General features: G+C 31.1%; 1 protein-coding gene across 1 annotated transcript; it reads right to left on the bottom strand.

The window, feature by feature from the left end:
• Positions 1-1354: 1354 nt before the first annotated feature.
• On the bottom strand, positions 1355-12225 carry LOC136797118 (DNA replication ATP-dependent helicase/nuclease DNA2-like). Its single transcript, XM_067052767.1, has 10 exons — positions 12089-12225; positions 11719-11991; positions 8923-9114; positions 8610-8676; positions 7699-7969; positions 7492-7623; positions 5463-5709; positions 4127-4323; positions 1638-1764; positions 1355-1504 (listed from the first exon to the last, which is right to left on the bottom strand). Exons 1-10 carry the CDS (start codon positions 12131-12133, stop codon positions 1370-1372), a joined length of 1686 nt encoding a protein of 561 aa, XP_066908868.1. The 5' UTR covers positions 12134-12225; the 3' UTR covers positions 1355-1369.
• Between the last annotated feature and the right edge of the window lie 812 nt (positions 12226-13037).

The following is a 13037-nucleotide window of genomic DNA, read 5'->3' as shown; positions in this document are numbered from 1 at the left end:
AATTTTACACATTTTTTAAATTTTCTCAAAAATGGCTCTGGCTATTTAGATTTAAGTTGGTAAATTAATGTACAATCAAGTGATCTTTCTTATGAGCTAAGTGATTTCGTGATTGAAGTTGCCTTGACACAGCTTAAATCCCGAATTTCCAAAAATTCTTCCTCTAAAGTACCTTTAATTTTGTTAATTTTTTTAAAAATTAATAATTTAATGTCATTTAGAGTAATAAAAAATGGATAAATATGAACTTTAAAAGAATTTGGTAATTAACTTAAGAAGAAAAAAAGGAGGGATAGAGCCAGCAATTTAGAGACTATATGTAGATGACTGATTTCAACTATATGTACACAGCTTTATTATATTTTGTTAAACTGTGGTATGAAATATGATTTTTTACAGAATAATCAAAAATTTTTATTTGGAATTTACACCTTTCAGGAGGGGGGGGGGAGTAAGTGAATGTTGTGTACTGGGTGCACCAAACCAGATTTTTTTTTTAACTCCCTCACTCATAATTTGAGGCTTCTTTCACTCTGACCAGTCTTAATGTTCTGCCCTTGACATCGTGAGGTTGTTGGATTATCAAGATTGTATTGTGTTTTTACTTTACAACTTACAAAGTCATGGCTGTACAACAGACAGTGGTCGAGGTAAGGTTTGTTAAATGAATAAAAATACATTAGTGCTTGTCACCTAAAGGCAAGCATATCATTTAGATGAGTGGAGTCATCCATTATTACCTACAGACTTGGTTAAAGAAAAAGAAAAGAAAAAAAAAAACAGGAATTTATTCTGCTTTTTAGTGTGTTTAAAGGTGTTTAGTGATAGAATAAAGTGGTCATATTAAGTGACATTCTGTTGAAATTTTGATTGTTCAACCAATGGCAAACCTGATTAAATGAAATGTAAATTCCATGATAGGAGAGGGTATATAACTATAGAGAAACTATATTAATACTATCTAAAAATAATCCTAGGAGATTCAAAGACAAAAGGTTTGAAGAATTTCACACAGATCAACATGTAGTAAAGTATTTAAATCAGGGTTTCCCAACCCATAGTAGTCAGCGGCCTACTAAGACAGAAATAGGACAATCCGTGGCCCAGATTTAGAACCATACCCGATCCACCCATGAAGAATATCTTAATAATGAAGAATATCTTAACACTTTAATAGAGCATTAATCAGTTAAAACCTTTCAGCTAACACTAACACCCGTTAAGGTATCAATAAAGCAGTTTTAGCAATAATTCTTCATAAAAAATGTGCTTCTGAACCCTTCCCCCACTTGACTCCCAAGGATCCAACCACTGATTTAAACAGACTGAATTTCTCAAGCTTAACTAAACTTCACAATATATAATTTTATTACCTCAAGTACAGAAGAAGGCCAGAATCGACCAAGTATCCCATCTGTTTAAGGAGCATACAATAAAGAATCACCTGACCTCTGTGTTCTATGCTAAAAGAAACTTTACCAGTTTTAAGTTCTAGAGGCATAGTCTGGAAAAAAAAGTAAAATTAACTTTGAACCATAATTTAAAATATTACATTAAATGATCCACCTGAATCATTCAACATTTTAGTCTAAAACAATTAGATTTTAAATAACAAATAACATAATATAGTTAATTACCTTAACTCTATTTCCAACTTGAACTCTAACTGTAGCATCAACTTTCCCTTTTACACCAAGAACAGGAGAATAAATATTTTCTTCAATATCCTGAGTTTCGACAATTTCTCCAGACCAATTGTTGCCCCTAAAATTTATATACTGGATATATATACTACTCAACAAGTGCCTTTCTATATACAAAAAGCATGCATGAATATATAGTTTTATTATTTTATTGGCTAACTAGTCCTTGAACATCTTTGTTCTATTGTTTAGTTCTTTTAGATACATTTATGAACAAATAAACACCTTACAGGAGTTCACCCAATTCTATACTGCTCATAACTGGTCTCTTTAGGGAATGTTCTTCTCATTTATGAAAACTCTTATCACTTCTGAGGTTCAATCACAATAATCTTAAAGAACTGGTACTGGTACATGGACTGCTATGCAGGGTCAGTTACAGGGATCTAAGCATCCATGTGTTCTCTAAGAGGTAAGCTCTAGATAGTAAAACATAATCTATACAATCCTGAAAGAATAGTTACCCATTCAATTACCAAATATGGTCAGCTATGCTTTGATGACACTTTAATCTCTAAACTATTTTAAATGGATTTCTGAACATCACTTTATCTTGCCTTCAATTAAACATGAAAATAAAATTTGGAATACTGGTGATATATTATTATTGGAAACATAGGTTTTCAGTCACCAAACCAACCCATTTGGTGCGGCAATCTGCAGAAGATAGTCTTTCTGACAATGCTCTAAGTACTTCAGAATTACGGAGGCATAATTCATTCTAAATTTATTCTAGAAGATTTAAGCATTAATTTAGAACTTGAGGGTAATCAGTCACAAAGAATCTATAATGCTGTGATTCAAAGTTGCTCAGAATCAGCAAATAAAAATTAGGTTTTGTTTCAATAAGATAACACAACACCTGACCAAACATTTATCATTATATAAACGAAAAATTTCAAAATTGGATGGGATTGAGCGTCTCCTGCCCAGCCCGGGCTTAGTACTTTCCGACTACCATCTTTCAGCGAGATCCGTTATATCTTCAAGAAAAACCTTCACTTCTCAGACTAAGAATCTAAATGGATTTAAAGAATTCTTTGGTTAAAGACTCAAATATCCATAACAAAACAAACCATCTATGATCTCTGCTTTAAATATTAAAAAACAATTGTATTTTGAATTAATGTACTTATACCTGTAAGAAAACTGGTCATTATTTTTTAACTATTTAATTATAATAATTTTTTTATTTCAATGGACCAACCACTATTTAAAAAATCAGGGAGCTAACAATCTATAATTTACTCCAACATATCTAAAGAAAATTACAAGCGATATGATGATATGATTAAAATGAGTTCAAATGATAGTGATTAGACTATACAAAAAAATTCACTATATAGAAACAAAAGAAGAATAGAGGTAAATATCTTTTTGCTTTATTAGTAACGAAAACTAATATTTTCTATAAATAACACAACTCTTGCTTAAATTAAAAAAAAAAAAATATCACAGACTATCAGTCATAATTATGTATACATAAGGAGAAGGTTGTTTCCTGAGTAGGGAATGGCAAGCAGACCAATTTCATTGACAGGGTAGAATATTGGAGAGTGACAGTTAACTGACACCACCAGTGGCAGTTGCCTCCGAGACGCTGCAGCAGGCCGGTCGTGAGCAGCATGAGTCAGTGACATCAATAGTTAGACAGTCCAAAATGCAGCACCATTTGAAGTAGTGTTATTCGATCAAATTCTGTGCAATGCTGAACAAAAGCACTGCACACCCATTGCTAAGATTCAAGAGACCTAAAAAAGAAGCCAGTCACGTGCAATTGTTTTTAAGAGCCACAAGATGTTCAAAGATGAATGCGAGGACTTTGAAGATGATGGCTTCACTGGGAGATCTTCAACAAGACGAACTGATGATTTGGAGAAAGTGTGTGAACTTTTAAATGCTATCAGACCGTACCCTGTCACCCTGAAGTACTCCGCCATTTGAAGGATTGAGTCTGCTCATTGATCAAAGACGATTCTTCATCATAAAATGTGCCATCTCATGCATTGCTCGCTCCCAAAATTTTGGAGCAAATTCAAAGTGACAATACAGCCGCAGCCACCTTACAGCCATCAACATCTTATTTTAGTTTCCTCGGAGCATAGAGACCTAAAAAGGAAGAAATTCCACATGATAACGACCAGGCAGCTTCGACGAGGTCTCTTAAGTCTTCAGCACGAAGCATTCCAAAAAGACGTTCATAGTCTGGAAAAAGGCTGGCAGCAGTCTGTTGATGCCCAAGGGTCATATTTCGAAGACCATAGTCCACCCTTATACAAATATTTAATAAATATTTCGTTCTGAGACCAGTGTTGAAACTTTGTGAACTCACAATATTAATTGACATAGCATGCAATACAACCTATTTTGCAAATTCAATAATTAAAATTTTACAGGGAGTAAATAAGAAATGAAGAACTTACTTATCTGAATCAGAATATCCAGCAATATATCTTTTCATAAATTTATGAATATGTTCTATGAATGAGTAGAGTTTATTCGTGATTTCGGCATAATCTATTTTTTCTAAAAACATATTCAGTATAAAATCTTTGCTATCAATCATTCTTTTATATTCTTTTTCTATTTCTTCAATACTCAAATATTTTTGTTTCAGAGCCTAAAACAGAAACATTTAATAACCAAAGGGTAAAAAATTGATGAATCTTTCAATTATAGATAATACTAACTAAAAAAAATCATTGGTAGTAGCATAAATTGTAATTTGAAAAATACAAACTATCGTAAGAATATAGAATATAATAGTTAAAATGTGTTATACTTAGAACAATAGATAAGGGCATAAAATTGAATTAACTGATAATATGGAATTAAATTAATGAATCTGTAGAAAAAGACAAAGGTTAGGTTGGTGAGGATAAGAGTAGGAAACCAAAAAATAATGCTATGTAGTAAGTCCAATGATAAACCTTCAGTAAGTAAGAATATTATCTTTTCTTTTGAAGGAGGATAGTCCAGGTGGTGGTCAATAAAGGTACCAAAATAGTAAAAGAGAACTATTTATTGTAAACCAATGTTTCGGCCCACTTTACAGCTGGGGTAGCAGAACTTCATTCTTACAGCCCTAACGAAGCCCTGCAAACTGGGGCAAACGTTAGTTTACAATAAATAGTTTTCTATTACTATTTTGGTACCTTTATTGACCACCACCTGGACTATCCTCCGACAATCTACTTCATACGGCCAACTATCTTCTTTCAATATATTATCTTTTCCTTGGAACACCTCATATCAGTGTTATTATTTCTCCATCATTCCTGAACTTTCTTTTGGATACTGGATTTCATTTGAAGGATTAATTATTGCCTGTATAAAAATACTCATCAGCATCAATTTGGAAAAAATAAACAAAGCAATGGTAAATTGTCGGGAGAATCAGACAGTCATTTAAATGTGATAAGTTACACTCGGGTGTGCAGAACAGATTCAAGCTTTGCTTGTTTGCTAAAATTAATTCTGCAGTAGACCTACAAAATGAATTTCAATATTTCTTACTCTCCCAAGAACATTGTTGAATGTTGAATACAACAAAAAGTATCTTATAAGTAAAACTAGACGAGTGAAGTGGAGAAAGAACATACTGTCATAGAATCATAACTAAAATTAAAATTAATTTAAACAATATAATGTTAATACATTTTTTAAATAATTCTTTTAAGTTAACACAACTATTTTCTCAACATTTATTTTATCATTTGTTATATTAAAAAAAAGGGGGAGGTGAATTTAAAAAGTTACCTCCTGAAAAAGTTGATGTACACTAGAACCAAGTACCATAGGGTACCTAGTTCCACCGCCTACTTCTTTAAAAATATGAGAGAGTATTGTTTTCCGCATACAATAGACAGAACCAACAATAGTTGTGCCAGATATCAATTTATCAGGATGTGTTACCAGCAATCCATTCCAATCTACGACCCAGCCTTCCGGGCTTTGGACACCTCTAACACTAATAATATCTTGAGGAAAAATGGGACAATCATTCCTAAAAAAACACAAAAAAAAATCTTGAAACAAATAATTAAATACTTATCAACTTTAATTTAATGCATACGAGGTAATAAAAGTATGCTAAATAGTTATTCCTGAGAAATGAGTTATTGAGGAATATCATTAAGTTGAAGCAATTCCCTCACTATGCTGTCCCAAAAAAGGTTTTTCGTAGTAGTTCCATCCATTTATTAATTTTTTATTTACTACTTCAAAACACTGTTTTCAAGATTGGTTTAACTGGAAACTATGTACATATAAACCTTAGGGTTGTTTACTAGATTTTATATTGCAGGAACCCTGCAAAATTTTTCCAAGGGGATTTAAGTTGTAGAACACAATCCACTGATGTTAACAGGATAGCTGCTTCATAAAATATAAATTGATCCGACCTAGTAAATAGAATCAAGGTTAAAATGAATAATAGATTCTATTATAAACATATAACTCAGTATGCTAACTGTGATCAGGACCAAAAGATCATATTTTTTAGTTCTTTTCAAAAGATTTGGATTTATTTATTGTTTATTTTCAGAATGAAAAATTCCATTAGCATCAGAGCTCCATAAGTAAGGTCTTATTTTACCCTCATTGTTCTGATATAAATAAATGATAAGCAATTTAATTGATTCATTAATGCTTAAAAACAGTTAATATTGGTGAGGGGAGGAGGAAGGAAAACGTTCAGATCCCCAAAAGAAACTCTCTAAAACCAACTCAATTCACACACAAATTTTCAACACTTTAACTCAATTTGGGGAGAGTGGGTACAGAGGTGCAAAACATTAAAAACGGTGAAAAAATATTCGAAGATGACAAAATTTTGATTGAAATTTGCCCTGCTTTTATGCTGCCAGTTAAGAAAAAAAAACTCCACAAAACAAATATCAGCTAATTTGATCTGAAGCCAGAGGTGCCGAAATGAGGTGGGAAAAAGCAAATATATTATGCTCAAAGAGACATGAAATGGATATAAAACTACCCACTACCCTCTGATGCTGTACAAAGTCTATTATTTTTGGTAAAATATCATAAATTAGTGATGATTAGTAGAAATAACAAAACCAAAAGGAATAATGGAATAAATAATGAAATATGAATCAACACTATAAAACAAATAAACAATAGATAGAGAAAAAATTTTGTTAGATCTAATTTATTTTACACCGTTCTAACCTTTTTTACACCAATTTAGTAAAAATAAAAAGTAATTTTTTTTTTTTATTAATGGCTTCCTGTTTTAGCTTCTAATTTCTAAAGACCTATATTTTTTGATGGAATGTTTAGTGGATGAAGAGGGAGTAGGAGTTTACTTCAGATTCTTTAGGAATAGAAAAAGTATTGAGAAAAAATCATTCATGACATGGCTGTTGCCAAGCCAATTTTACTGTATGACAATGTCTTGTGTAATTTAAAACTGACATTGCATGATTTCTATGGTTTTGGTTGCCTTTATTTTAAGAAAACATTGAATTTTCAGGGCTTCAGTTGGACTTTTTAGTAAGATGTTTAAAATAAAAATTTGTTTCTTTTTTGCACGTCATCATTTCTTTTCAAAGTTATTCAAATTTTAAAATACACTTGAAACTTTTGGCCATTATTTGGATAACTCTAATGATTTTTAAATAATTGTGTACTTTCCTGTAACATTTTTTAGAATATTTAAAAAAAAATTGGTCCAATGGTTGCAATAAAATTTTTAAAAACTAGAAAACTTATAACATAAATAAACTTTAAATTTAGTATTCAAATAAAAGAATAAATATGTAATAAATACCATGGGCTTCTCAGAGTGCATAAGCCAGTGCTCTTCTTGGCAAGATTTTTCAGGGTTAGTTGTTTTTCTCCATTATCACCATCATTAATACTGATGACCTGGCATCTCTGTAACTCTTTTAAATCAAAATTCCTTAAAACCAAAAATAAATAGTGCAAAATGAACTACAAAATAAAAACAAATTATTCTATTAAACAACTAACTCACTTATTTTCTTCATAAAATAAAGAAGCTTTAAAAAATGCAGATTCATCATCATCATCATCATCAAAAGCTTTGTTGGACTTTTCATCGTTGGTTACATCTTTGAAGTTTAAAGTCCTTTTTGAAGAGCTTTCTTCAAGAAGGCATTTTCTTCGCTTTACTTTAATTTTTTGTGGAGAAATAATTATCGAATCTTCAGCAAGGTTAACAGAGTCAGTATCATCTTTTTTCTCATTAGTTTCATCATTTGATTCAGTTGAACAGTTTCCACACGCTGAAATTGATATTATAGCGAGTCAAATTAATTACATATTGACACCTGTTAGCTCTAGTAGCCATTATAACATTATACCAGAGTTGGGCAACTATGAAACTAATAGCTAACATTGTTATGGATACAATATTTATTTATCAATGATTCATTCATGAATAAGGGCCGTGTCCATGGCAATTTTAGCAATTAGTTTCAACTATAGCTAATTTTTGTCCATCTCTACATTATACAAACAAAAATTGCTTTAAAGAAAATTAGTTTATAATAATAAGAAAGGCTTAGCACACTAACAACTCTACTAATAGAGATAAATATAACAATACCTGCACCAGGTATTCTATTCCTTTTATTAAGAAAATACTTTATTTTCAAAAAACCTTAAGGCACTGTTCTTGCTTTAGTGTAACAGGCCACTTTAAGTACCCGTAAAGAACAATTGGAAGGATAAGTTAGTGATTAAAGATTCAATTATGATAATGATTGACTAAATATCATACATCTAGATTTTGTTCAATAATAGAAAAAATATTCTGACTAAACCGATCAGTGTTCCCAACTAGTGATTTGCAGAAGAGTTCGGGATCATTTCTTTTGTGATGATTTAAAGTAATAACTCTTTACCTATTAAATTCATAAATACCTGATATTTCATTTTTCAGAGGAAGTTGTGATTTTTCAGGACTTGAAAAAAACTTCAACACAGTATTCTGAAATTTAAAAAATAATTAAAACAAAATAAAAAAAATATGGTCGATAAATTGAGAAATAACTTAACCAAATAATTATTTAAATCATTGCAAATAAGATATAAATAAGTTTAATAAATAAACTGTAAAACTAGAAAATTCTAAAACTTCAATCAAATATAAAAAAACTAATTTTAAAAATGCTTATGTTATAATGTAAGATTGTAGATAGTGATTTATTTCCATTTCTTTAACATCCCATTATACCTTTAGTGGACTTTCCTGAAATTTTCGTTTTTTTGGACTTCTTTTTAAGGAGATAGGTTTTCTCTCAACAGAGGGTATTACATAACCAGAACCATTTCCTGTCATACCATTACGACTGGATACATTGTTTTCCAACTTCAATACTGTATTTTTAGAAGGAGATAAGAAGGTAGATATATTTTTTTGAACAACCTGAAATATAAAGAAAAAGATTTTTAAAAATAAAATTAATAGAAAGACATCTATCTGCATGATATGTATTTTTAAATATATAGCTTGTCATACCACATTAGTTGCGAAAGATCAAAAACACTAAATTAACATGTTTTCCAATTTTAGTTTTAAAATAAGAAAATTGTTAATGATTTGGATTATCAATAGTTCTGACAGGTACTACTATTTCATTCATATTAGAATGAAAATGAGGGTAACATAGGTTAACTTTATTAGATATGGTATATAGACAAAGGGAAAACAAACATTTATTTCTATATTAAACAGCAGAGAATGCGTTGAAGAACTAATAGAAAAAATAATTAAATAAATAAAATAATAATTCATAATCTCACTTCTACTTCACTCAAAAAGAGATTATATAAACAAGGACTTATAGAGAGCCCAAAGCAAGGTATTTATGCACTCATGAGGTACACGAGGGGTTGGAGTTTTTATTCTTAATTTTGTTACTCAAAAACAACACCTCCAAGGAGTTTGAGGCCATGCATGGTATATACCATGAATCCAGCCTAAGCCCCTACTTTCCTTATAGGTATCTGGATCAACCACTAAGGAAAGATAAACTCAGACAGTGTTCTACGTAATTATTGCCTTTGCCAGCTCCACTGAGTGATGAGAACATTTAGGTTGAAAGGACATGTTTTGGAACAGGTTCATGATTTCAAATATCTATGTGCCTGGATCATCAGAAGTGGCTATATTTATGGAGAGGTGTCACGAAAACTGGGAGCAGCTGGAAGAATGTTCTATCGTGAAAGGTTTTATCAACAGAAGAGTGGTGACAAAGAAAACAAAGACATCCAAATATAGATAGACGTTCTTGTCCACTCTTTTTTACTCCTTGGAGTCATTGACCCTTAATTAAAAAACACAACAAAAACAGAAAGGTTGAAGGAAAGACTAGGAGAGACAGAATCTGTAACACAATAATAAGTTCAAGCATTGCGGTACATCCTATAGAAACCACTCTTGAAGAGAATGAACTAAGGAGGCTTGGGTACCTTAGGATGAACATAGAAAGAACAGATGACATATGAGACACGAGTGGAGAAAAGACCACAGATCTGGAGCAGAAGAGAGCTGGTACAGGAGAGGGAAATTTGGTTCAAGCTCAATAGCGGACATCTCCAAACTGCACAGCAATAGACAGGGATTCGATTATGATAAATAAAAAAAACTTCATTTCTTTCTGGGTTGAAAGTAGCTATTTAGACTCAGTATATAAGGTGCAGGTAAAAAAAATACTATCCTGATAATATAAACTTTAAAAATTAAAGATTTAATAACTAATAATATAAAGATTTAATTAACATTAATAAGATAATATGAATAAAAACTGAGACAATGCTAGTGATTGGAGGAGTGGTGAAGGGCTGGCTGGAAAATTTTCCTGAACTTAAGAGATTTTTTCGTTTAACATATGTGAATGAGCAATTTTTTTCTCACTTAAGCCTGATTAAAAATAAATTTATTCTTTGTTCACAAATTCGCATTCGAATTTTTTAATTATGTTTTCAACAAAAGTTGAACCGGACATCAAAAATCAAAAATTCAGAAGCCTCGTTAAGGATTATACATTATTTTGAGTTAATGTACTTTTTAACTATTTATTATAATATTTTTACTATATTGATTTTCTTAATAGAAAAACAATAAAAAAAAAAAAAAAAAAACTGCAATAATATCAATTTTTTGAAAGGATAAAATAACTTTAAGTTAGAACAAAATAATGATTACCAAATATATTGCTATTGGTCACTCTTAACATACATTTTTATTACATATAGATGATTGACTGTATATGAATTTGAAGATGATCAGAGCTGTAGTAAACTATAAAATAGATTGGGCACCACAGAGTTTAGCACATTAACTACTCATATATTTCAAAGCTACTGAAGGCTTTTTAGATGAGTTTACAAAGCCATGTCAGGCTCTTCCAGTCCATCTCAATTGCCAAAGTTATCTCTCCTAAACGTGAGTACTAAGACTAGTGTAACTTCTGGTTATGTTACTTTATTAGATCACAATAATAGGTCCTACAAAAAACTATAGTTCATTCGCTTAGAGAACACCGCTAAAATGCCTCTCTCTACCAATCTAAGCACAATCCATACACTACTGTTTATTTCCCCATTACTCTATTTAAAAAATGGGTTCACTTTGATTTATCATTGGACATTCAGTCATTCTCATTAAGAATTTGAAGTGAGTATAAGCAAGGTAAAAGAAAAAGTTGGTCTCCGCCCCTATTACTCAGAGGAAATCTCTTAATAACTCCAAGATTATGAATTAGATGCTTCTATCAAAATAAAATTTAAAGAAGTAACTTCAGAAATCATTTTTATTATTATCTTGATAAAAAGAGATGAGTTTAAGACAAGGTAGGATATAACTACAAGCATCAATTATAGAAGGCCATTGATTACAAGAGATACACAAAAGGACGAGAACTAATCATAACACTGGTTGAACAAATTTTAAATTGACATGGAACAATTTCATCTAAAAACAATTATAAAGATATGCATTTGATAAATAAATAATAAATTAAATGACCTTTGTCGGGCTATTCTTCAAATCATGGGCTGCTGCTGTCTTACAGTCCTGATTGTCTTTGTTTTCAGTAGAAACTAATACTGATTCATTATTTGGTCTAACAATTGGCTTATTTTCTCTAAATTTATTCAATCCATTAAATATGTCACTACTATTTACACTAATATCTTTAACACAGTCTTTGATAGGTCTCCTATTCAGAGATGTAGCATCCTTTTTCTCTTGTAAGTCAGAAGTTTTGGAAAAGAAATTGAACAACGTTCTTTGATTGGTCTAAAAAATATAATAATAATTAACACTTATTTTTACAAATAGTTATTAATTAACTCATACAGATATAGACAAACTAATAAAGAATAAAGATTTGTACTTCTATTTGACGTTTCTTCATGGTAAATAAATTAAGAACCCGCATTAATTAGTGCATTAGAAATTACTATAATATTCTAGAAAAATCCATAGACTAAAATGAAAAATGAAAAATTACTAATCAAAAAAGGTTATTCAATGCGAACAAAGACAAAACTCGCGCCAAAACTTCGTAGTTGTTTAGAAGCCCAAAGAAGTAAAAGAAAAAAGAAATAATGCAAAATCTTTTCTCTGAATATTTAATTAATAAATTATTTCAAATACACAAATTTTGAGCTGATGCATTTGCATTAAAAAAAATTAGATTTGCATAATTAATTTCACGTCAAAGGCCACTGAAACTACTTCCCCATTATTCTGTTGCCAATTGTTTTCCCGTCCATAATTTTCATAAATTTTTTACTTTGAGTCAACATGAAGCACTCCCATCACCTAAGTCATTTTATTTTTTTTAGCGAGTTTTAGCTGCTTCCCAAAGTTCAAGTCCGTAAGTCCAGATAGGTCTGAGTATAGTCTTATAAATTAGAAGTTTGTTTTCTATTGAGAGGTGAGAGATCCGGCTGAGTAGTCGGTATAGTTGGCTGAATCGTCTATTGAGTTCTTGTCTTTTAAGTCTAGCATGTTGGTTCCAGGCGAGTCTTTTGTCCAAGATGAATCCAAGATATCGCACTGTGTCGGATCTGGGTAGAGGAATACTATTAAAAGTAACAGGTGTTCAGAAGCTGCGGCGGAGGGTGAAAGTCACATGGGTGTATTTCGATTCGTTGACTTTTATCCGCCATTGGTTGCACCATTGCTCAATCTGGGTGAGGTGTGTTTGGAGATTGGATGGATGTGTTTGGAGATTGGATGGATGTATTTGGAGGCTGTTACAGGATCAGGGTGGGAGGATAGGATAGTTGTATCAACGTTGTAACAATGTAGGAGCGAAGGTTAAGGTATAAGGTTTG

This window comes from Halyomorpha halys, unplaced genomic scaffold, assembly GCF_000696795.3.
Source record: "Halyomorpha halys isolate HHAL.00 unplaced genomic scaffold, Hhal_1.1 Scaffold2538.1, whole genome shotgun sequence".
NCBI lineage: Eukaryota > Metazoa > Arthropoda > Insecta > Hemiptera > Pentatomidae > Halyomorpha > Halyomorpha halys.
This window is presented reverse-complemented; position numbering and strand designations above follow the sequence as displayed.

What these genes read in the sequence shown, in the direction of transcription:
- LOC136797118 (XM_067052767.1), bottom strand. Translation starts at nt 12,133, where the DNA reads ATGCGGGTTCTTAATTTATTTACCATGAAGAAACGTCAAATAGAA. An exon ending in TCTGAAAAATGAAATATCAG is followed by an intron (nt 7,970 to 8,609) that starts GTATTTATGAAT and finishes TATCAATTTCAG; the next exon opens with CGTGTGGAAACTGTTCAACT. An exon ending in TGCACTCTGAGAAGCCCATG is followed by an intron (nt 5,710 to 7,491) that starts GTATTTATTACA and finishes GTGTTTTTTTAG; the next exon opens with GAATGATTGTCCCATTTTTC.